We start from the raw sequence: 26,247 nt of genomic DNA on the forward strand, positions 1-26,247 counted from the left end.
TGAGTTTTATGAGACAAGTTTACAGAATACGAGAATACTAAGCAACCCATACAAAAAATAGGTACTTGTCAATGATAGATGTATGTAGGTTACATCTGAAGGATATATCAGTCCAGGTATTTCCAACTGTCCTAATGGTGGGGGTTTTAGGTCAATGTTTGAATCAATAAGCTCTTTACCTTAACAATGTCAGACTGACCAGCCCATAACAGGAGGCATCAGCCTGGCAGGAGTCAGTTCAGAATGCATGTGACCCACATCACATCATATGTATAGCATATAAAGTACACTAACATTACTGTAGACTGTAGTACAAGTCAACCCTCCTATAAACAGCCCAAAATAAAAAATACATATTTTATTATATATACGGCATAGCCAGACATTACTGAAAACTGAAGACCTTAATTTGATGATTTGCCTCAATAAAATGGCTCCTCAGTTCAACATCTTAGAATTCACTGTTTATATCTTCCAAAGTTTCTCCTGGAACCCTAATCTCAGGAGTTATCTTCCTGTTTATGATGAGAACACTGAAGTTCAAAATATGGCTCTGAAGGAAGGTAAAGTTGTATTGTTCCTTAAGTAAGCCTGATCTTTTGATGGACACAGCCCATGGTAACCGTGCCCAAACAGAATTACACACAAGGCGCCTAACACAACCAAATAATGCAGACAGTAATTATTTACCTTCTTAAAGTGGTCAAGACAGTAAGCTTGCTTAGGACATATTAAGTGATGTCTTTCCACGATTATATTTACTATGTAAAATAAGATATGCCTTTTCCTTTGACACGCTCTCCTAAAACTACATACCAATATTTTAAAAAGTGAGTATTTAAATATTATATTAACCCAAGTTCTATTTTTAAATAGTCCCATGTATATGTTATTGTAAGAACATATTTTAAAACAAAATACATACTTGCTTCTTGTGGTTGCTACGCAAGAAGGACCTAGGGGTTCCATTTTTGCACTCTGAGTCACTTTGCTCTTCGTAACTTTCAAATTCACTTGAGCTCCATCCATATTCCAATGAGCTGTTTCCACCTTCATCCCCATTTTCAACGTCATCATAAATCATTTCATCTGAATGCATGAAATCCCAAAACGAAATTAAAATAAAAATGTAGAATTCACTAGTTGTTGTTCTGACGTCATTTGTTGTTCTACCATATGGTCTAGAGTGGCGGGGGTGGACACAGAGGAGAGCAACGTGGAGGAACAGCACAGAGCCTCAGGTATGCTCCTCTAGAAAGTGTTACCTAGAACTGCTGGAATGCTGAGCTGGCATCTGTGTAGTTTGAAAAAGCTCTTAGGGTGTTTCTGATAAATGCCCCAGGCCCATCCATACCCTGAAGACCACAATTGTACCAACTCATATGTTGACCACAGAGAACTTCTCACAAAGGAATATTTTTCTTTAGACAAAGATATGGAATACAAACATATAGACAGATATCCAAGTGACACTTTAAACAACTGTAAATTTTGCTTTTATGCTTAAAATGGTCTAATGAAACTTATAAACAATCTGTTACTGTCTATAAAGAGGCTTTATTGCATTATTTCAGAATTAGTGAAGAACATATCATGGTTACTACTGAATATAGTGTCAAGGGATCTTTATAAAGAAAATTCTCAGGGTAGGGTCCACGTCTTCTCTTTTATAATCTGTATTCTGCAAATGAGAACAAAACTGAACTGAGCAGCTTCATGAGCCTCTCTGCATCCCTGCAGCAAGCGAAAAGACTTGATACCCACAGCTAATACGCTTTCTTCAAATAGATGTCAAAGAGGAGTTATTGTGTGACATCCTTGATTAACGTAAAAATGTCAGTAGAGCCTGAAAATACATACGGACTTTCTATTTTCAATGCAGGGTCAGGGACACTAAGCCTTTCAAACAATGAAAACATCCATTCTTCAAACTCCCAGCTTACTGTTGTTGTTTGCCGTCAAGTGGATTCTAACTCATAGAGACCCTACAGGACAGAAAAGAACTGTCCCATATGGTTTCCTAGGCTGTAATCTTTAAGGGAGCAGATCACCAGGTCTTTTCTCCTTCAGAGCAGCTGGTGGGTTCAAACCACTGACCTACTGATTAGCAGCCAAGGGCCTTGACCACAGTACCCCCAGGGCTCCTTCCCAGAATATTAGTGTCTCCCTAATTTCTATTATTCATTAAATATTCTATCACAAAGAGAGAAGCTTGAGTGGTGCAAGTGGTATGTGATCAGTTGCTCCTAGAAGTTGGCGGCTCAACCCACCCACTAGCAGATCCTCGGAAGAAAGGCCTTGCAAACTGCTTTCATAAGACTACAGTCAAGAAAACGCTATGAAGCAGTTCTGCTCTGTAACACATAGGGTCACCATGAGTCGGGGTCATCTCAAAGCAGTTGACAACGACCACCACAAATAATAGTTCTTTATTTTAGCTGAAGTTTCTAATGTATTAAATGGCCTCATATGATTAAGGGTGATTTTCCTCTTGCTTAAATGATCACTTAAGGACAGTACAAAGTAATATGAAGATGGCACTTCCATGGCTTAAAAATATATTCATATTATTCTCTACTAAACTTATTCCACATGCATCCTCACGTTCACTGCAGTAAAACATGGCCTTAAAATCATATATAATTAAAAGCACTGATAGATATATTCTTGAGGGCAAAAAGCAAGCTTAGTATATACAATGACATTTTAAGACAAACATTTTAATTGCAAATAAGAAATTAGACACTAACTTAGTCATTGTGAAATTTTCCTGATATTTCAAATTGCCCCACCTTTTATTTCTCCGCTAGATTCAGATTGATTCTTTGAGTACATAAGACATAAGAGATCATCCAAGTATCTATTAAAAGCTCTGAAAATCAGATATTGTCTGGATAAAACCATGAAATGTTTCAAAATAAGCTCACCTTCCAAAAGCTACCATGGTATTGTTCAGGTGTGCCTAAAGAGGGTGAATAAGAGACACTAACTGGGCAATTCAGTAAACACAGCAGACCAATTCAGTGACTGAAACAGGTCAAACTCTGGCATGACTGACTGACCTGAAATTTGGTGCTGAGGGTAATCTTTATAACCCACTTGGTAGGAGCCCTGATGGCACAGTGGTTAAGAGCTTGGGTGCTAACCATTTGGCAGTCTGAATCCACCAGCCACTCCCTGGGAACCCTATGGGGCAGTTCTACTCTGTCCTATAGGGTCACTATGAGTCAAAATCGACTTGATGGCAATGGATTGTTTTTGTTTGTTAGGTGCTTTTGCCACACTCTAGGTTATTCAAAGAAAGCTGCCTCAAAACGAACTAAAACATGTTTCCACATTGTTCTTACCATCATGTTTTACAAACCCCAATGCCACCCATCCTTTGTGGACAGATCGGTCCCCACCCACGTGCCTCCATTAATCTCTCTCTGGACTTTTAGCGCTTCCAGGCTACACAAAACAAGTTAGAACATAGTCTTTCACATGTTACTCTCTTCACCTCAATTAGATTTGAAGTCCTTTGAGAGCTGGAGCTACGTTTTCTGTATCCATCCCAGCTGCTGATGAAAGTCTAAACAATGGAATTTAGTTGATTAAGCTACTTGTTAAGGCTCTTGGGAAACATGGCTAAGGTTCTTTCTGTAGTGTAGTTTAGGTTCTTTCTGTAGTGTAGTGTAGTTTGATTGCCTGTCTTCAGGGTCTTGGGGGAAATAAGAGCTCTAACAACTGCAGGCATATTCAAACGCTTTTAACTTAAATCTATGAATATTCAGACTAGTAGACTGTGTGAAAATAAATGCTTCTGAATGCTTTTTAAAAAGGTAATCAATCCTGTTTTAACTCCATCAGCATGCATAACACTTTTAAGGGCTGTGAGGTGTCGTGTTAAATATTGATGATTTAGTGAATTATTTGTTCTCCTCAATTCCTAGATTCACAGATTTACTGCTTCTTAAGGTGAAAACCAAATCCAGCCACTCTGGCATCTCTTTCCACCAAGGAGAGTGAAGAGAAAGCAGGATTTATTGTTTTTCTTGGCCGAAATCTTGCCATTAGTCACAACAACCTTTAAAGGGACCCTAATATCTAGTAAAGGAGCCCTGGTGGCACAATGATTAAGCACTCGGCTGCTAACTGAAAGGTCGGCAGTTTGAACCCACCATCAGCTCTGCCGGAGAAAAGACCTGGAAATCTCCTTCCATAAAAATTACAGCCAAGGAAACTCTATGGGGCAGCTCTACGCTGTCACATGAGGTTGCTATGAGTTGGCATCAACTCGACAGCACCCAAGTACACAACAGCTAGTAAGAAATTCTTCAATAATCTCCCATGTATTGTCAGAGAATTTGACCCTAGCTGGTCGCCATGGGTTGGAATTGACCTGAGGGCAACTAACGACAACGACCATCATATTTTGTATCATGTATCCCAGCTTTCCCTCAGGGACATCTCCATCTCCACAGTCCATCAGACGTTTGAACTCTTAGAGGCCTACCACCACAAAACCACCACTAGAAGGGGGCTCAGAGATCTGGTCTATATTTAACTTAAAAACATACTGATTGAATTGTGAGACACTTCAGATACAACAAAAAGAACAAAGTAGCAGACACGGTAACCCACCAATATGAAACTCTTTACAGTTTATCTTATTAGTTTCGATCCTCTCTCACGTAAAGGCAGAAATGAAATGTACATGACTACGGCCCCACCTCCATCCTCTCCAGCCCTCCCCCCGGAGGCCCACAAGTATCTTCCCTAGTATGTATCGTCCACTTACCTCTTAGGAATGTATCTAAAGACAATACGTGAAATACCTTTTTATATCTTGCTTTTTTTTTTATTTTCTTCTAAGTGGTTTATTGATGTAAAATTGTTTATAGAATTCTCTTACATTTTCACAAATTTCTACTGCAGTTCCTTCTTCCAATCAATTTTACTATTCATTTCAAGGAAACACCTTTTAGCTTTCTATTGTTTCTTTGTTTTCTATTTTATCATTTTTGCTCTTATTATTATTTCCTTCCTCCATTTTTTTTGAGTTTACTTTGCTGTTCTCTTATATAACTGATTGAGTTGGATGCTACGCTCCTTGTTCTTCAATCTGATTTTTTAACATATGCCATTATGTCTATAATTCTTTACTTATTATTTTATATCAATCCCTTAAGCTTTTATGTAATGTTTTCATTATTATTCAAGTCAAAATATTTTCTGATTTTCATTCTTGACCATGGGTTATTTAGTAGTATGGTTTTTAATTTCCAAGTGACTTTATTTTTTGGAATCATTTTATTGGGATGTAATCAGAGAACATGACCTGAATATCATACCTTTGGCATTTGTTAGTACTTGCTTTGGGGCAGTTATGTATTCTGAAACTATTAGCAACAGGGTTCCATATATGTCCTTTACATCAGCCATACTGCTGGGTTGTCGTCATTTTCTGTAGTTCACTAATTTTGTACCCAATATCCATCAATAATGGAAAGAACTTTGTTAAAATCTCTCACTGTGACTATGTACTGGTCTATTTCTGATTACATCTTAGTCATGTTTTGCTTTATATATTTTGAGGCTCTGTTGTTAGGGCCGTACAAACTTAAAATTGTTATATACCTTCCTCATAAAGGTATATCTTCCTTATTCCTTTTATCATAATTCACTTTCTATCCAATAATGCTTCACAATTTGACATTTTATATGATATCATTATAGTTATACTGGCTCCAATTTGGTTAGAATTGGCCTTATATTTCTTTCCCTACCCTTTTGCTTAAAAATTTTATTTACCATTATATGTTAACATATCTCTTGTAAGATCATATGGATAGCTTTGCTATTTTGTCCAATCTGAGAATCTCTTTTATTGGCAAGTTTGATCCAATTTATGTTTACTACAAGTCTCAATATATTTGGACTTATTTTTATATTTTATTTCATATTCTTTTCCATGCTTTCTCATTTTTTTTTTTTCTTGCTTTCTATTGAATTTTGTTCTACTGGTTTAGAAGTTAAATAATCTATTTCTATTCTTTTAGTGGTTACCCGAAACATGCAGACTTGACCTAGCATAACAACAAACAAACCCTTCTCCTGAAAAATATATAGACTCAGGATGTTGACATGTTAAAAATTCCTTCCCATTGTACATATTACCGTTGTCTAATATTTTAGTTCCATCTTGTATTTATATTGTTGAAATTGGATATTATTAATGTTGTTTTACTCATCAATGCTTGTTTAGATTTATTGACATATTTATCAGTTTATTTTCTCACTGTTTTTTCTTGTATCCCATTCCCTTCTTTTAACGTACAACATTAAATATTTTTAAATAAGACAATCTTGTTCTGATACTGCCTTTATTTATGTCTTTTGAAAGGATTACAGTCTGGCTGTTTAGAAATCTGGGTAGAAACAGCTATTTTCTTTCAACACTTGGAAAACATTTTTCTGCTCTCTCCTGGAGTGTTGATAAGTCTGTTCTTTTCCTAACTGTAGCTCCTTTGTAGGTAATCTGTGTTTTCACTCTTGTTGCTGTTAACATTCCCACTGTGGATCTGGTGCTCTGCAGTTTCAATTCTATGGGCCTAGGTAGGGATAAATCCTTCATTAATCCTGTTTTGAATTTGTGTTTCTAGAAACTGAGAATGTGCATCTTTCTTTAATTCCAGAAAACTCTTAGTAATCATTTCTTTGAATGTTTCTTTCCCCCATTCCCTTTATTTTCTGCTTTGTGTCATTTATTAGATAAACATTAGAACTTCTCGTCCTGTATGTCTTACTTTTTCTTTTACATTTTCCGTATCTTTAACTCTTTCTGCTTCTATGGGATAACTTCCTGGAATTTATCTCCATTATTCTTCTCCTCGGTTGTATCAAGTTCTGTCAGTGGGTACATGTGTTTCTAGTCTATCCTTTCACTGCAGAACCAGCTATTTGAAGGTCTCAGCTTTATTCAGGGGTGTCTCAGTTCCAACTTCCCTCCTAGTGCAATGCTAGTCTTATCTCCAACTCCTAACCAAGGATAAAACTACAGCTCATAAGTTACCGAAACCGACTACCCCCCACCCTCACCCCCAGCCAGGATCACGAAAACATCAGCTTATTAACATAATTTTCTGGTTTTCATTTACCTCCTCATTTCTAGCACCATATTTAAAAGAATCATTATATTCCATCCCAGATGTCTATGTGTTTGCAAAAGGAGGGTTTCTGGGAGACATTAATTAGCTATGTCACCAACTGTCTTTATTCCCTCATTTTTCAGCTAAAGAAACTAAGGCTGGAGAGGTTCAGAGGCTTGTCTAAAATGAGAACACTAAATAAGATCCGCATGTTAAAAGTTTCCAATATGAACTTTTCTTGGCATTTCAAAAGTTGTAAACACAAATCCACATAGATTATGGGCGCATACACACCAATATTCCACCACATCCAAGAGCCACTATAACATACATGCGATAGGGATATACAAAAACATACAGGCTGTGCCTCTAGTGATTACGTGCACACTAAATGGTCTTTTTTATATATAGATACACCAGGAGGGAAAAACTGCTCAACTGAATCTCATAAAACTCAGTTCAGGACAAAACCAAACCTGGCTCCGAGTCTGAATTCTCTCTTGGGACATCATCATAAATTGCTTCTTCTGCATCTGCAATGAAAGGGGAGGAAAACTTTAAAAAACTGACCAAGACTCATCCGATTCAATTTAAATTTCATAGGGCAAAATCTCCCACGACTAACAACCTTTTCACTGTTCAGAAAAGTTCACGTGAATAACCGGTGGTACCCTAACAAAGCGGTATTTCTGGGGCAGAATACTCCATTAGGGAATGAGGGAAAGGCCTCTAACTGGACCAGCTGTAGAAGATCACCAACTGGCGGCTTTTACTGATTTTCAGGCCAAGTTTATTCTATTATAGCATGTTCAATTATACATATTTTTATGTTTCTGTTATAAACATTTTTAAGTCTATGAAGTTGTGTTTTGACAAACAGAGAATACAAAGGTGCTGCACAGAGTTTCAGAAAAGGAGGGAGAGCCCAACCAGTGCTGCACCAGTGGGCCACCACCAGAGCAGAGTGACCACTCAGCAGTGTCCTGAACCACTGCGTGGTAGAAGTAATCGCATGCAAGTATAAAGTGTTAAACTTTCAGGACAAATTTCTCAGAACGTACTCTGTGGGAACTTGGTGTCCTATAAAATTGCAACAGGTCTTCTTTAGAGAAAAAACAAACAAACAAACAAACAAACAGGAGGGAGACACTCCATGAGCAAAACCTTTAGTCTACATTGTAGAAGGTAATTATATAGGAAGTTAGCGATAACATTTGAATTTTTATTTAAATATTTGTAAGAGCATGCGTTTTGGGAAATCAGTTTCTTAAAAAAGGCAGCCTTTTAAAATAATTTTCCAAAATATTTGTTTATTGGTGTCATCCTTGCCACAGGGAACCTCCAAACTACAATGTTATTTGTTATACTGAAAACCACAAAAGCAACTGATTATTAAACAACAAAGGAAGGACAATTAGATAAATAAAACTTAATGTCTTCTGACATCTGGCCATTGTTACTATCCCCGTATTACCAGGGGTAAAACAAGCAAATTCAAGAACAGCTCCCTACTCTCCGGCTGCTGTCGGGTCCCCGTATTACAGAGGCTTGTGTCCCTTTAATAGTCTTTATTAATTACAAGCACAGCATCTCTACTCCTATTAGATAGTGCTGAGGGACCTCGAGTTTACAGAGTTTACTTTCAAATACCGTTATCCTAATTAACTGTCATCTAGATTTTAAAAACAAATAAGGGAAGAAATAGAACTGCTAGAGAATAACAAGTCAGTAATTTAATCTTGTAATGATCCTGATTTAATAGCCCCTGGCAGAATCATCTAATCACACTAAGTTCTTTGTTTTGACAACAACATAATTAAAATCGTAATGAACCTTTCCAGGAGATAGTTTAATAACTAGGACATAGCTAAGATGGCTCTACCTTGCAAGTCAATCATATAAAATAACTATGTAGCAATTAGTGAGCCAGTGAATAATAAAAGGGGTAATTAGGAAAGTAATCTTCACTTTTCCTTTAAAAATTAAAAAATGAAATAAAGTCTAGTCAAGAATATTTTTAGCTTTTTAAACCACACATGGAAGATCTGGTATACCATCTGGTCAGTGGGTTGGTTTAACCAACCACACCCCTCCCCTTTGATAATGGTACCATGAAGAAGCATCTCGCTGGGGAACAGCTAGAAAGAATACTTCGTTAACATCTCGGTAATGACTCATTGATTAGGGGCTGGAGTCCAGAGTGTCATTGCCCAAATCCGTAACTGCTGTAACGACAACACAATTTATACTAGAAAGAAACAACCAGCAAGAAGCATGTGCTTGGATGGAGAGAGCGAAGGTAATACGCCACGGAGGAAGAGCTTCGTAGAGCCCTGGGAAAACATTTACATATCCAGCTTGTTAATATCTTAAGTAAATGAATGTATTTTTAAAAGTTTCAGATCTTATATAGAACATAAGAATAATTAACACAGCCTGGAAAAAAAACAAAAAAAACCACAGCATCACTCTGTTGGCAGGCAAATGCTCGTGCTGAGCTTCGTGAGGACTCCGACCACGGCCTATCAACACTCCTAGTCAGCAGTACTTACTTTCCATCCACGCTGTATTGGCAGGATCTGCAACCCATCGGGCCAGGGCACTGTCTTCTTTATTGCCTTGATCTTCACTTAAGGAAAACAAACCAAAAAGTCAGAATACTGACAAATATTCCAGGCATTAGGTTGCTGAATGCCCCAAAAGTACAGTGAAACCTATGAGAGACAGAACTCGATGGGGCTGCCTTGTTTTTCTGGGTCTTGCAAGTTTTTCGCCTTTGACAGGGTGTTTACTCTTGCTCTCTATTAAGAATCCCACTTCATTTTAGTTTCGAGTTTTCCTTCTTTGTCAGATTTCCACTTTACACAGGTTCCAGCTTTCGCACGTTTTACTGTATATATTGTATATATGTATGTATATGTTACTATGCCTGGAAAGTGTATATTTTCCCAGATGTTATCACAAAAACTACCAAATTCTAATTTTCATTCATAACTATTTATAAATAAGTGCTCTGAATGGCCACCATGCATACAGCACAATATCTGGCAGAAGAGTATAGAAGAAATATGGTCCCTGCTTGCAAAAGGCCTAATTTTCCTTCCCGTTTTTCATCAGGCCTTTTTGAGGGCCTATTTTGTGCCACATACGATGCTGGGTTCTAGAGATACCCATGAGTAAGACATAAGCCTTCTTGGGCTCTAGTAACAGGGCAGTGGGAGAAAAGACACAAAACAAGAACTAAAAATGGTAATTACCCAACTGGTGGTATGTTCGCAGCACAATGGTCATAGGGGCCAGCTCATAAAGAGTCTGGCACAAAAAGTCAAGGGATTTTGGGTTTTACTCTGTAGGCAATGGGAAGCCACAGGAATGCTTGATTCAGAGGAATGACAAGACCAGATTCATTCAACAAGTATTTTTTGAGGTCCACCTCTGTGGAAATCTAACAGTTGTAATTAATATGAATATAAAACCCAAGCCCATCACCACTGAGTCAATTCCAACTCATGGTGACCCTGTAAGACAGAGCAGAACTACCCCATAGGTTTCCAAGGTTGTCACCTTTCTGAAGCCAACTGCCACATCTTTCTCCTGTGGAGCGCTGGTGGGTTCTAACTGGCAGCCTTTCAGTTAGCTGCGGGGTGCTTAACAACCATGCCACCCGACTCTTTAAAAATGAATACAGCAGTGCTTAAAACAGACAAAACCCCTGACCACATAAGGCTTTCATTACAGAGAACATCTTATAAAGATAAACTGAGCAGCAGTGCAAACAAACCAAAAAAAATTAATTGGAAGGAAAAGAGACTGGAAACAGACAAGCATCTAGAGGTGAATAAGGGAAGTTCTGAAACATTTATATACGGAAAAATAGAATCATTAATATAAAGTCAGGTGGCAAGACAATTCAACATCTCCAGAGTAAGTGAAGGGGACAGTGAACGTTACTGCAACAGACAACCTCCCTCTTTTATCATTTCGTTTTTTGCTGATATGTTCTAATGAACAATGAAATATCTGCAAGATGGCAGTCAAGAGGAAAAAGTGCAAAAGTCCTAAAGATTTCCAGATACTCAAGGATGTGTAACATAAAACTGCTATGTTGTGGATCTCTTTGAAAACTAAGACACAGTCCCCGTACTCAGCTGAAGAATTGACCACATAGAGAAGTATTCTTCTACTTCTTAAGTTTGAAATGATACTAAAATAAAAAGAATAAAATCTGAAGCAACTGTGCTTTGTATTTATATTGTATTTTTAAATTATTCCTGAATATTTTTCATACTTTTGGAAATTATTTTTTTATCACCCCATTTCAACTGTTTCCTTGTTAAAAAAACTCACTTTCAATAAATATATTTTTTCGCACTACACTTCAGATTACCAACAGTATCATGACATTCACTAATATTTAGTAGAATTGCGATTTCTAATAAATAGTCTTAGATGGATCTACTTTGTGAAATAATTCTGTATTTAAATTGGATAGAAAATTCTTAGTAAATGAATACTTTTCCCTAGAGATCCTATGCATTTTAGAATTCATGTAAGAAATACTTTCAAAGATACTTAATAACTGAGAGAAAAAAAAATGACTTTGGCAGAGGTTTCCTGCCAAACTTTGGCTGATACATCTTGACGCTTAAAGTAAAACAACTCTTTTCATCATCTCTGCCATTTTTGCTGATTCCCTGCGTGTGTAAATGGGTAACACCCTGCTAACCAACTTGCTTGGTGAAATGGGAGACTTTTCCTGACATGCACAAGACTACGTGAGCACCAAAAACCCAGAGGCTTCAGGGGTGACGTCACCCCAGCCACTCGGGCCAAGTCCTTCCCCGAGACTGCTCAGGGAGGGCAATGCAATCAGTTCTGCCGTCTCTGCGCAGAAACCAAACGTTCTCCATCTCCCAGAGGGGAAAAGGTCACTTCCCTCTGTAGCGTGCAGACAAGGTTTCAGAGATGAGGTCGAATCTGAAATACCAGTAGGTAAGCGATTAGGGAGATGACAATCTAGACAGAGCATGAGCAAAGCCACGGGGGCAAGAAAAAGAGCTATGGTTTCTGAGGAAGAGGCCCTCAGTAAGGGAGCCGAGGGAAATGAGGCTGGAGAAGAAAATCTGTTTGAGGAGAGTGATAAAAAAAGGATAATAAGTCGGATTTGCCTTCTAAGGCAATGCATTTGTTCACTTATTTATTCAACAATAACTTGCTGAGAACCTGTGAAATCACCTGACCTTTCTGTCTAGGTCAGGACTCTGTTACAGGCTCTCATGGGTCCATATTCCTTTCCTTCAGAGTAAATATCTTTAAACGTGAGTGTCCGTTCATTAGTGCGGCTGTTTGATGACATCCCTCTGCACCACTAGGACTGTAGGATGAATGACGGCGCCGCAGTGGCTTTACTGACTCCTCTGTTTCGGATGCTTTGCGTGTGGCAGACACTCAATAAAGATTTCGCAAATGAAAAAACACACATACCTACTACGCGCCAAGCACGCTGTCATGCTAGGTGGTAAATATTCTAAGATTTCATAAAACCTGGTGCTTGTCCTTGAGGAATTTATTAGGGAAAAAGGATGCAGAAAAGCACAGTGATAGTACAAAGCAACGGGTTATAATGCAGGTATGCACGAACGGCTCTGGAAACATGAAAGAGGAAATTTATGAAAAGAGAGGCATTTAAGCTGGGTTCTAAAGGATCAATAGGAGTTTGCCTGGTATGTGGGATTCCTGGGCATTTGCCTGGTATATGGGACTCCTGTGCATTTCAAGACGATGAAATCGGACTTGTAAAGGCAAGGAGGCATGAAAGAAAGACTCTATAATCAAAAAAGTTTGGGAAAGTCTAGATTAAATAAAACTAAACCTTTTTTTCCATCCGAAGGAGTCTCAGAACCTTTACTATGCTTACACGCATACTGTACATCTCCAAGACGGAGCTGGAGGAAGGTGCATTTTCCAGTCCTGTTAGACACGGACTCACACTTTCCCTTTTTCCACACAGAATGACAAGAATATTTTGGGGAGCACTGATGTTTAGCAGAACACAGCTTGAGGAACACTGGGCTAGGGGACAGAATAGATAGAAACAGTATGACAAGCAAACAGAAGAGTAGACTAGGACAAGACAGTGGAAGCTGAAAGGGACATGGAGATAGGAAACAAAGACCTGGGGACAGTCAACCCTGCTGAAGAGCAGTGAGGAACTGACAATTTAAAAACAGAGAAGGGTAGGGGAACAGGTTAAAATCATTCGTAGTCAACATTTCAAGGAAAAAAAGTCATAAATTCAGAATATGTTTGTAAAATTAATGAAGATACCTGTTTGGTGGATCCTCAGAACTGAAAGAATTAAACTGGCTATCTTCTGCTGCTTCCTGTGTTTCTGCTAGGAAAGAAAGAAAAAAGCTGGTATTGGTTTTAGGCTTGACAAAAATGCTCGTGAAGTTGATTTCATCCTTAAAATGATTTCATATTTTCTTTTCTTGTCAATGATAAGCTTATCTTAGTATAAAGACTACTTACTGATGGATTAAAAATATTTAGCTTTTAAATAAAATTTATTCAAAACTGGGTTATAATAAAAAGTGATACCCAAAGGTTTTATAAAAGAGCCAGAAATAAAACACACAGGTACCCAAGTAAGTCAAGCCAGATTTTCGAATAAATATTCTCTCCTACTTCTTAGGTTTTCAGGGAAATGTACAATTATGATTTAATTAAAGGTATGTCTATATTACAACCTGAAAAATTTTAAGGGAGAAATGGTGAAGTTTGTGACATTTGACAACCAAACTTCACACACACACACACACAATTTCATACATGCCAACCTGTTTGGTGTTATTTCTCCCATTCTGTTTTCGGCTTACCAAGATTAGTGATGAACTCAGGACAAACGTTACGTCACATGTCAGACTAGAGGCAGTGCCAGGATTTGAAGTCAAATCTGCCCAGCTACGAAAATCGCTCTTCCCACCATCCTACAGTGCCTCAAGGAATAGCCAAAATGACCCCCAAAATGACAGAAATATTCCACAAAGTTGATGAAGGCAGGAAACATTGAATGGCACCACGAGAACTTTGCACAGTGAATTGTTTTTCCCTGCAGTATAAGTCAAGAGCACAGGGGGACTTATACGTATAACACTGCTTTCTGGTCCCAAATGCACAGCCCATGTTTTCTTATAATATGTCCATTCCTGTGGGAGACTCTTTTTACCGTGTGTTCCTCATCTCAAGAAAAAAAAAAAAAAAATTCACCAAAATTTAACGTCTGTCAAAATAGAAGACGTTTGATTAGGAGAGGTAGGAAGAAGACGAGCACACTCATTGGAATTTCTCCCACCAGCCATTCCCGCCTCAAGCTAACAGAGGTACAAAGAAGGTAAGAAACTGTCCAATGTTATCTAGCTAGAAAGTAGATCCTGAATTTGAACCCAGGCCTAATCCCAAAATCCTTGCTTTTTCTACCACCTCAGGAATGAAATATGAAATACGTATGCTCATTTCTCTTTAGAAGACCAAAAAAAAAAAACAAAAAACCAACCACAGACACACTTGTTCCTGGATTCTTGGTCTCACAATAGTGTTTATTATAACATAGCTTTCTTAATGGCTCTAAGTTGACAGTTAAAAAAAAAAAAAGCAAATTATTTAAAATAGTGCTAGATTGTTTTAAGATATATGACTTTAAATAATGTAAAATAACCAAATTATTTAAAAATAAGCAACTTAAAGTAAATGTATTTTCCTTAAGCACAAAATCTCCCTAAATCCCTACTTCATTATTTTTAGGTTGTTCTTACTCTTTAAGGCTACGGAATGAGAACAGTATTGTTGACCATGGTAAGTTCCCAGGATTACTGCCAAGTTCAACAGGAAAACACATGGGAAAGCGTCTACCCTAAAAACCCTCTTCTTTGGCTTCCAAAATATAAATCAGGATTTACTTAAAAGACTTTTTTTTTTTTCTCATTTTGTTATTAACTGGAAAGAAATAATCTTTTTACTGGAATTTTCACAAAAATGTAATTTCTGATTATGTAGCTAAGGGGCCATTCCCCTCAGGTGTTACTACCATCTGTTAGAAAAACATCACATGTACCTGGGAAATTCTGTATGTGTGTCCTGGGAAAGGTAACATAGAAATGTATTTAGGAGAGAGAAGGAAAAATTAAGCCAAGGTGTTTTTATTGGGTCAATTCTTAATATAATAAACTTTGATTTTGCAAAGGGAAGAAGACTTTTGTACTTTCAGTCAGTATGGGCTCACAGGGTCAGCTCTCCAGAGCTTTGCTAGGCTGTTAAAGCTGGACCTGGGATGGTGACGGCAGGTGCCTGACAAGAGAGCTCAGACCCTCAATCCTCACCAGAGGAATGGCTAACTTTCACGCTGTTCTTTACAGCCCAAGCTATATATCTCTGTAAAAACAACTGAAGCTTACCCAATATTAAACCAAACCAGCTGCCATAAGTCGATTCCAACTCATGGCGGCCCCACGTGTGTCCGAGTACAGCTGTGCCCCATAGGGTTTTCAATAGCTGATCTATAGGATGTAGATTGCCAGGCCTTTTCTCTGCAGTGTCTCTGGGTAGACTCAAACCGCCAACCTATTGGTTAGCCTCTGAACGCTTAACTGTTTGCGCCACCCAGGGATGTAAACAATATTACCAAGTGTTAATGATAACAGAGAACAGGCTTTTAAAACTAAGTCATTCTAAGGTACAATTTGGTTCCTTTTTCACTCAGTAGACGTGAAAGAAATGACTACTTAAACCAATAGCCTTCTTACAGAGATGAGAAAGCTGAAGTTCAGAGAGGGTAAGGGACAGGCCAGAGGTCACACAGGCGGTCAGTGGCAAGACTTCTGGCTCTGGCGTTCGTCCTCAGCTTGGCTCCCCGGACGTCAGGACAGCATTTCTTTCTAATTTTCTCTTAATTCATGGCTGTCTGGTATGTGATATTGGAGAGACCATGCTAGCTTAACCAGAAAACAAAAATTCTTCCCACTTCTCTTAGCTCTGTGTGTAGCAGGTTTCCCCCCCGCAAAAACCTTCTGATTCTCATGGACCAACGTCTCTATTAACAGTTTCTTTCTTTTCTTCACTGCAGCTAAAGCTATGTTCGTTCAACAAGCGTTCACCAGGTGCCTTTGTGCAATCAAACGCGGTGTTCATTTGGAGCGTCTGGAGGACAACCCCGTGGAGGTGCTCAGCTGGCAGCAGAGGAGGGAGAGGAAGCCCCGAATGGGGGTCCTGAACTAAGTATAACCCTCTGGTGACAGCCGGAAGGAGGAGGAACGTGTCCTATCTTGCCCTAGATCCTCTAGCTCCACAGGGGGCAGCCTCAGGTGGCTTTCTTTTTCCTGACAGTCCGTCTCATCGCTCTATCTTCTTTTTTTTTAATTTTATCACGTTTTATGTGAAAGTTTACAGCGCAAATGAGCTTTTCACTCAAAAATTTTACACACAAATTGTTTTGTGACATTAGTTGCAATCCCTACACACTGTATCAGCACTCTCCCCCTTTTCCTTTCCATCCTGGGCTCTCCGTGTCCATTCGTCCAGTTTTCCTGTCCCTTCCTGCCTTCTCGTCTTTGCTTCTGGGCAGGTGCAGTGCATTAATTATTTTTGTGTGTGGCCTTCTAACCATGGTGTTATAACTCCCACCCAGGTGATTGTGTGATAGGGTATTTGTGGCCTACCATGGGGACTGGTCAGTTTTGCCTTAAAAGAGCCAATTCCAAAGCAGAGAGCCGGAGGCCACCACTACCAAGGAGAGAGAGACCAGCAGGACGGACCCAGCAGCAGAGGCAGTGCAGTGGGCTTCCTGGGCCAGGGAGAGAGAAAGCTGAGGGCCTCTGGGCAGAGCATTGGGGCCAGGGAGAGGGGTGCGTAGGAGCACAGCTGGGGAGAGGCTATCCTGATGGAGAAGAACTGCATCCTAAGTATTCCTGAGCCCAGCTGTAACTGTTATTTTCCTAATAAACCCCACACTTTTGAGTATGGTCTGTGAGTTCTCTGTGGTCATTGCAATGCATTACGGAACCCAGCAGAGTGCTGTGGGAGGGACGGTTGGTGTCAGAATTGGCAGAGACGGTGGAGCGAGGAGGCATGCCCAACCTTCACTTCGTAGGACTCAGCCTTGGCCTGTCCATCTTGGTTCTCCTTCTCCCTTGTGGGGTTGGAGGAGGTCAAATACCTCCCCACGCCATTTTTATAGCAGGCGTTGCCCATTTGGTCTCATACATGTGACTGACCTAAGAAGCATGTTCCTCACGTGTATTATTGTTTGTTTTATAGGCCTGTCTCACCTTTGGGTGAAAGGTAGACTTTGGGAGGGGCTTCAGTTCTGAGTTTAGCAGGGTGTCCAGGGGCCATAGTCTCAAGGGTTCCTCCAGCCTCTGTCAGATCAGTAAGTCTGGTCTTTTTTTGTGAATCTGAATTTTGTTCTACATTTTTCTCCTGCTCTGTGTGGGACCCTCTATCGTGATCCCTGTCAGAGTGGTCAGTGGTGGTAGCTGGGTCCTATCTAGTTCTTCCAGGCTCAGGCTGTTGGAGGCTGTGATTCATGTGGCCAATAGTCTTTCAGACTAGTATTTTCCTTGTGTCTCTGGTTTTCTTCATTCTCCTTTGCTCCAGACAGGATGGGACCAATAGATGTATCTTAGATGGCCACTTGCAAGCTTTTAAGACCCCAGACGCCACTCGCCCAAGTAGGATGTAGAACATTTTCTTTTATAAACTGTGTTATGCCAACTGGCCTAGATGTCCCCTGAGACCAGGGGGGCCCAGTCCTCAGTACTAAGTTTCTCAGTGTGCTCGGAATCCATCTTCCACGTCTCCCTCAGTGAGAAAATTCCAGAGGAAAAGAGAGAGACAGCTTTCTACGTCTCTCTCCTCTCCTTCCTATTCTTCTTCCTCTCTGTTTCCACGAACGAAAATAGCTATACAGACTCTGACCTCAAGAAACCTGCAGTTTGCAGTTTAACAGATGATACTAGACATACTCAAACATAACTATAATTTAGATAATAAGTGATGAACGCCAAAAGAGATGGATAAGGTTTTACAGGCACTTGTGGGAAAAGGAGGGAGGGAACTGGAGTAAAGTTCATATAATTCTTCCCTGGTATTACAAGGTAATAACTATATTTGGGATCAGACATTATTTTGAAATTTCCCGAAAAGTAAACTCCGAGAGCTTTCCTTAATTGTGTTCCTGTCATAGAAGAAGGAGCCCTGGTGGTGCAGTGGTTAAAAGCTCGGCTGCTAACCAAGAGGTTGGCAGTTCAAATCCACCAGCCACTCCTTGGAAATCCTACAGGGTCACTATGAGTTGGAATCAACTTGACAGCAATGGGTTCTGGGTTATCATGTAAGAAATTAATTTGGGGCTCATTTTTCAATTGTAAAAACAAGCATCCAATGAACCCATTGCGGTCGAGTCAATTCTGACTCATAGTGACCCTATAGGACAGAGTAGAACCACCCCATAGGATTTCCAAGGAGCGGTTGACCTTTTGGTTAGCATTGAGCTCTTAATTACTGTGCCACCAGGGCTCCATATCTAATGATTGGGGGGCTGGAAAGATTGAGGACAGATTTTACTAAACAAACGCGCCATTTTTCTCATTGCGCAAAGAAAAAAGAAAAAAAAAAACCAATACCTTCTTCGTCCACAGAAACAGTGCGAATGATGACAGGACTGGAGTAGGCCGGCAGTATCAAAGGCAGGCTTGAAGGGACTGCGTAGCCACAGGGCACGGGAATGGAGTACCCGCTGGGCACGTGCAGGCTCAAGCCGTCCTCCTCGGCATTCGGTTCCGGAGCTGGGGCCTGATCTTCCTGGAACGGGGTGATGTCGATGACTGAATATGGATTGACCTTAGTTGGCACCGTGAGTTTAGCGGGCTCTGCTAACACCATTGTTTCTGTCCCAGGTCCATTTTCTCCTGCTGAAGGGTGGAAGAGAAGGCCTGATAGTAAACGAACTCGATCATCAAAAAAGCGTGTCTTACACTCCATCCCAGGGGCAGAGGCAAAGCAGAATGTGGTGAGACCTGCATGAAGGCCTCCATTCCAACCCCCCAGAGGCCTGCAGGCTGCAGGCGGTCACGTGTGGACTGCTCGTCAAGCTAGCTGGAGGGCGCTTGGTGCACAATACTCTGGAGAAAGGAAAAACTCCTGGGAATTGGTGGTATCAACGCGACCTCTGTGAGCAGGTGAAATGCATACAGCCTGCAACTCCTGAGACAGCTGATCTAACAAGATGAATGAGCTACAAGCTGCCAAAAATAAAAACTGGCGTCATTAAGCATAACAGAGGTTTTTGTTATGGACAAAAAAAACCGAATGTTGGTTCTACTGCTGAACTTAGTCTAACCAGTCCATCTAGTTTACTGCCTGTGGGAATTCAAAGAAGAAAACAATCAAATCCACCTCCAGTCTTAAAAACCAAACCTTTGTATTTAATTCATTTTAAATAGCATGATTTTAAAAATATTTTATATAATACAATGATATAATGATGAGGCTGTCTTTTATGACAATATCAATGCTTTTGTCCTTCTAAAATGTAAGTAGCAGAAAGGTAAGACTGAAAGCCATGGGATATGGTACAGATAAAAACGATTCAGCCAAAATTTAAATTATGACAGTAATACAGGATACGTTAATTTTGTCACAGAAAAAATCATAACTATCTCACTCCTTGAAATCCACCTTTCCTCTTCATATTTATTCAAAGCAAGCAACAATAATGAGGGGAAATTCAGTGAGTCACCTAACCAGCTGGTTGCCATGGAGTTATTTCCGACTCAGGGCAACCCCACGTGTGTCCGAGTAGAACTGTGCTCCACACGGTTTTCAAGGGCTAACTTTCTGGAAGCACATCACTCAGCCTTTCTTCCGAGGCACCCCTGGCAGACTGGAACCTCCAACCTTTCGGTTAGCAGACAGCGCGTTAATCGTCTGCACCTCTCGGGGACTCATCAGGCAGTAACAACGAGGGAAAATCAGTGAGTTATCTAAAGATTACTAAACGTAAGTCACCACTGGGTGGCAATCCGAGGATTTACCTGTGTTGGAAGCTTCTTCATTCGCTACAGCATTACTGGCAGTGGGGTCAGACGGTGTTTGTCTATCTGCTTCTGGAATTTCGTCTCCACTGTCAAAATCGAATTGTTCTCCCTCCTCTTCTTCGTTATTATTAGTATCATATTTTACTTCATTTTCTAAAGATAAAAATAACCAAAATTACAATGTTAACATTTATTACTAGCACAACGACTTTTAGATTCCTGTACTTAAAAAAGGAAGAGAGAGAGAGAAAAGACTAAGGATACAGGAAAAGGTATTCTCTAAATTACTGGATATTTTACTGTAGTCTCTTTATTGAGAAAAAGAGATATAATCAGGGGTTTTGTTAGCGTTTTTGATTTCCTCTTACTAGATGCTACACAACTCACGGTTAAAAAAAAAAGGCAAGTAAGCAAAGAAGAAAGAAGTCACTTTTCACACTTTACTTAAAACAAACAATTAAAAATCAATTGGGAGATGGAAATTTTAATAACATTAAAACAATGTAACTGACAATGGAAGAGGAGGGAAGTTTAGTTCAGTAAGGAGTTTTCATCCAATATAATGATTTTACCTGCCCTCCGGTGACAGGCTGTGTATCTTCCTTACGATAAAACCTACCGCTACATGTTACTTATCACATGTACTAGTTATAGTACCTTTGTACTAAGAATTATTTCCAAGATTGTTCTTCGGGGGGGGGGGGAGAGGCAAAGATTTGCTGATATGATACATTTTACATCATGCACAAAAAACATCTGCTGACTTTATCTTTAAGCACAGAACACTGTTGTAATCTCAAATCATTAGAGAGCAATTTTCTTAAAATTTTTTTCAGCCAAAAAAATGCACAGAGTTAAAACGCAATGATATGGCATTGGATCCTCCGTGTCTACCTGAGATTTTTATATATTGTATACTAAAAAACTAAATAAATCCTATTCAGAAATATTTTGTTTTTGAAAAACTAATTCCCACCTGATTTTTTTCCATGGTAATTTTCTACTTGGATAATAATTAAATAAAAGCTACTAAACAGAGTTCTACGTTAAGAGCTGCAGTCAGCGTTTCTATTACAAAGAGATTCCCTCATCACGGATGACTTTGAGCTCGGTAATTCTGTAAAAAGGAAATCACCATAAAATATTACACAGACCCAAAACTTTTTACTAAATGAATAGACAGAAATGCTCAATTTGTGTGAGAATGTCTGGATGGCCAAAGACAAAATAAATAAAATTAAAAAGGAAAAGAGAAATAAAAAAGGGATCTATATCAGCTTATGCACACATTTTCTGATTTTAAAAGTGAGCAAAAAGGTGTGCATCAGGGTTAAATCCTTTCACCATATTTACTCAATCTGTATTCTGAACAAATAATCCAGGAAGCCAAACTATACGAAGAAGAATTTGGCATCAGGATTGGAGGAAGACTCATGAACCTGCATTATGCAGGTGACACAACATTGCTTGCTCAAAGTGAAGAGGACTTGAAGAACTTACTGATGAAGATTAAACATTACAGCCTTCAATATGGATTACACCTCAACATAAAGAAAACAAAAATCCTCACAACTGGACCAACAAGCAATATTGTGACAAATGGAGGAAAGACTGAAGTTGCCAAGGATTTCATCGGATCCACAATCAACGTCCATGGAAGCAGTAGTTAAGAAACCAAATGACGGACTGCACTGGGCAAATCTGCAAAAAAACTTGCTCGCTGCTCTCCGGTCAATTCCAACTCATAGGGACCCTATAAGACAGAGCAGAACTGTCCCACAGAGTTTCCAAGGAGCGCCTGGTGGATTCGAAATGCCAATCTTTTCATTAGCAGCCTTAGCACTTAACCACTATGCCACCAGCGTTTCCCAATCTGCAAAACACCTCTTTTATAATGTTAAAAAGCAAAGACTTCACTTTGAGGACTAAGGTGTGCCTGGCCCAAGCAAGGGTATTTTCAATTGACTCATACGCAAAAAAAAAAAAAAAATTTTTTTTTTCATACGCATGTGAAAGCTGGACAATGAATAAAGAACACTGAAGAAGAACTGATGCCTTTGAATTACGGTGTTGGTGAAGAATACTGAATATACCATGGACTGCAGAAGAATGAACAAATCTGTCTTGGAAGAAGTTCAGCCAGAATGCTCCTGAGAAGTGAGGATGGCGAGACTTTGTGTCATGTACTTTGGGCATGTTATCAGGAGGGACCACTCCCTGGAGAAGGACGTCATGCTTGGTAAAGTAGAGGGTCAGCGAAAAAAGGAAGACCCTCAATGAGGTGGACTGATACAACGGCTACAATCACAGGCTCAAGCACAGCACCGATTATGAGGATGACGAAGGACCAGGCAGTGCTTCCTTCTGTTACACAAAGGGTCACTATGAGTTGGAACCGACTCAACGGCACCTAGCATACACACACATATCCACTCAATGGCAACTGGTTTGGGATTCACGGCAGGAAACTGCACTTAAATACTTAATGGTTTTTGTTCAAGCCCTTAGAGCCTTCTAACCCCCATTTGGTTCGTTCCATTTCCTTCACTTGTAAAATACTGCCCCCATCCACCTGGTAGGGGGACATCAACCATCCTTGTCTCCAAGTGTCCAAACCATAACTACTCTTCCAGGCCAATCTCAAATGCCAACTCCTGCGTACAGATCTGAAGTGACCTCCTCCTCCTTTCAATCGCCTCTAGTAATTCTACGTATCTCTTGCATTTTTTGTACCAAAAATAGTTTCATTAGCCCCATCTTGAGTGTGTTATCCACAGGGATGAGGGCTGTCCTCCCTAAATGTCCTCCCTAAATGCTAAATGTACAGAATGATGTACAGCCGGGTAGATGGGTGCTAAGGAAGCAGTGGCCTTTATTTCAGGTCCCATTAAGCCGAATGCCTAACCCCGAAGGACACGCCGAGTGCTCAAATGACAACAGTGACGCTGGCATGCTGTGTCAGGCGGCAGAGCAGAAGCAGACCGTGGGCGGCTGCTGGGAGAGCAAGGCGCCTTCTCTGCTTTGAATCATCCCAACACTGGCAGACTACAGTTCAGAAAACCCCCTGTATGTTAAGTAGTAATCCACATCGTTACAACTTACTTTACCACACTGAACGGGTGTGCTGGCATTAGATGCTCCAGACAAATCATAGAAAATCAACCGTATTCCTAATGACATGCTTGGATGAGATTCTATGTGTCTCAGGAAGAGAACCAGCACTAAGTTAAGTCACACATTCACGTGGGGTTGGGGTAGGGGGTTCTTTCTCTTTTGGAATAAAGGGAAACTGTGTTGTAGTGGTTAAGAGCTACGGCTGCTAACCAAAAGGTCGGCAGTTCAAATCTACCAGGTGTTCCTTAGAAACCCTATGGGGCAGTTCTACTCTGTCTTATAGGGTCGCTATGAGTCAGAATCGACTCAACACCAACGGGTTTGGTTCCTTAGTGGGTATTCCGTAAGAATTCTTGCGATGAATAAATGAATGAATGAGCACATAAAAGAGAGAACAAGTAAATGATTGCCTAGAAACAGATGACCTTAGACTAAAAAAAAACTAGCATAAGCCAAAAATCACTTTCCAAGCAAACCATCCTGCTTCAGGATAATAAAATGTAGAAATAATTGCTCTTCTCCCTGTTTCAGTTGGTGTATCTACTCCATCTGGGAGAAAGGAAAAACAACTTGGTATTGTTGCATATAAAGAAAGTTTCAGCTTTAAACAATGCTGTCCATGTGTTTAAACACCATGTTTCTAATGAAACAGGCACCGATTGTTTCCATGTTTCACTCATTGTTTGACCAACTCCATCTTGACGTGTTAGCAAAAATAATTAAGTCACGCGCGACTTCAATATTTTAAATGGAGGTTTTGAGGAACTCACAGGTCTAAAATAAAGTTAAACCATGTTAAAACTGAGCAGCAGTAAACACCCTGGAGAGAGTTATGTGCTTTATGGTGGTGAGATGCTCCAGCCTCTGTAACAAAGCCCTGTGAGGTATCAGCGGAGATTGGGGCCCCTCAGCCCTGTCCGCCCCATTGCTCTGCACCGAGCAATCAGACCCTCCCTTCTTTTCCTGTTCAGGTGCAAGTCTGGATGCATAGCTGGGCCAGGATCAGGACAATGGAAACAGGTAGGAAGGGGCTCACCTCCACATCAGTGCTGGTGATATAGGTGGGGCTGAGGTTACGGAATGGGTATCACCCCGTACCAGCTGTTACTAAGAAGGCCTTCTGCTGCTTCCAGTTATGCACAAAAGTCCATTAAAGCATTTCTCCTACATCAGGAGATATATATAGATACACACATATACAGAGAGAAATAGACTTATACCAAGGAAATGGCTCACACAGTTGTAGATACTAAAAAGACCCAAGTCCATAGGTTAGGCCAGAGGCCTCTCCTGACTCATGTAGCAGGTCAGACAAGAGGCCTCTGGTTCACAGACTTCAGAGGCTGATGAATCCCAAGATTGGCAGGTAACCTGCTAGCTCAAGTACCAAGAACCAGGGGTTGGATGAACAGGAGCCAGCTGCAGGATCCACAGTGAGCAAAAGCCAGTGAGCTTTGCCAGAGAGTCCACCTGTATTAGATATAGGCCACACTCCCAAGGAAACTCCCTTCCAACTGATTGGCTGCTTATAACAGATCTCATCATGCAGGTGATTCCATTATATCAGGTCTCATTACGTAGGTGATTTCGTCATTACATACCTACCACACTACATCATAGCTGACAAGCCACTGAGCATCATGGCCCAGCCAGGTTGATACAACCTGAACGATCACATTCTGGGTCAGAAATATTTAAGCCTTTGGATGTAAATGGCTATATCTTCTCCTCCTGAAAAAAGGAAAAAATGCTAGGAAGGAAAATTATTTAAAATTTAAATAATTATTTAAAACTATTTCCAAAAGCAAAGTGCAAGACACTGAATTTCACACATAACCATCAGCCCGGCTGAATGATTTTCATGTTTGGAGGCAGGCCAAAGAAGGCAAAAGGTTGGATCCAGGGTTGGGGTTTTGCCAAAAGAGCAGAGGAGGAGAGAGCAGTAGGGTAGTGAAGGGGATAGAGGGCTGACAATTAAAGGCTGGCTATTTCACCTGGGTTCAGTGGGAATAAAAAGAGGAAACATGATGATGGACAGTGAAAAAGTGGGACGATCAGTGGATTGGCAATCAAAGAACTGATGCAATTGGCAGTTTTCAAACAAGTGAACTGGAAGCAGAGGTGGTGATGTTGGAGGCTAAGATGATTAAAACTGCGATTCTGCAGGCCGTGTCGTTTCTAGGGAGAGGAAGCTACAGATGCTCCTGTTTAAGTCGGGCTAGAAGCTGTCTTTCAAGCTTGGGCTTCCTTGGTGCAGACGAGCTTTGGGTGTTCTAAAAAAGAAAACTATCTTATATATACGGTGTTTAATTTTTCTTTGAATCTTTTAATTTAGTAATACATTCTAATACAGTCTTTTGAAATAAATAGATTTTCAGATCATCAATACATGATGGGAGCGGGGTGGGGGTCAAAGCCTGAAAAAGGAAAGTGAACTGTGTTCAGCCCCCTTCTCTGCATTCCAGGTGGAGGGAGGAGGTGGGGCTCACCAGCAAGGTCTCAGCTGGGCCGAAACTTCCAACTATCTGTGGTGTACACAAGGGATTCTAAAGGAGCATTCTGGAATTATTTTTCATCTACCTTTTAAAAGTTCTCAAGGCATGATAATAAGAAATATTGAAAAGGAGTCAAGAAAAGAATTCAAAGAATATTTTTTTAAAAAAAACATAATTCTGATAAGATTATATATTAATTTAATACCTTTCTGGATGGTAAATTGCCCCAATACATCAAAAGCTTTAAAATTCTTCATACGCTTTGACCTTAGCAATTTGATTATGAAATATTTACCCTCAGGAAGTAATCAGATAGTTACAATGAGTTGACTATAAGAATATTAATGTCTTAGAAGACAGATTTTTCTAATTATAATACATGCATACAATGAGATATTATGAAACTACCAAAATTAT

General features: G+C 40.0%; 1 protein-coding gene across 5 annotated transcripts in view; it reads right to left on the reverse strand.

Annotated features, from left to right (window-relative positions):
* Positions 1-26,247, reverse strand: part of ARHGEF10 (Rho guanine nucleotide exchange factor 10) — a 180,649-nt gene that overhangs the window by 114,483 nt on the left and 39,919 nt on the right. For 4 of the 5 annotated variants that reach the window (XM_049902647.1, XM_049902644.1, XM_049902645.1 and 1 more), the window contains exons 3-8: positions 20,219-20,374; positions 18,809-19,096; positions 13,458-13,524; positions 9,683-9,759; positions 7,607-7,663; positions 926-1,089 (exon numbers count right to left, since the gene is read on the reverse strand). In XM_049902647.1, the coding sequence (XP_049758604.1) occupies positions 926-1,089; positions 7,607-7,663; positions 9,683-9,759; positions 13,458-13,524; positions 18,809-19,096; positions 20,219-20,374 (809 nt within the window). The remainder of the gene's footprint in view (positions 1-925; positions 1,090-7,606; positions 7,664-9,682; positions 9,760-13,457; positions 13,525-18,808; positions 19,097-20,218; positions 20,375-26,247) is intronic. The other variant, XM_049902646.1, reaches the window with a different exon arrangement.

The sequence above is a fragment of the Elephas maximus genome, chromosome 12 (genome assembly GCF_024166365.1).
Source record: "Elephas maximus indicus isolate mEleMax1 chromosome 12, mEleMax1 primary haplotype, whole genome shotgun sequence".
NCBI lineage: Eukaryota > Metazoa > Chordata > Mammalia > Proboscidea > Elephantidae > Elephas > Elephas maximus.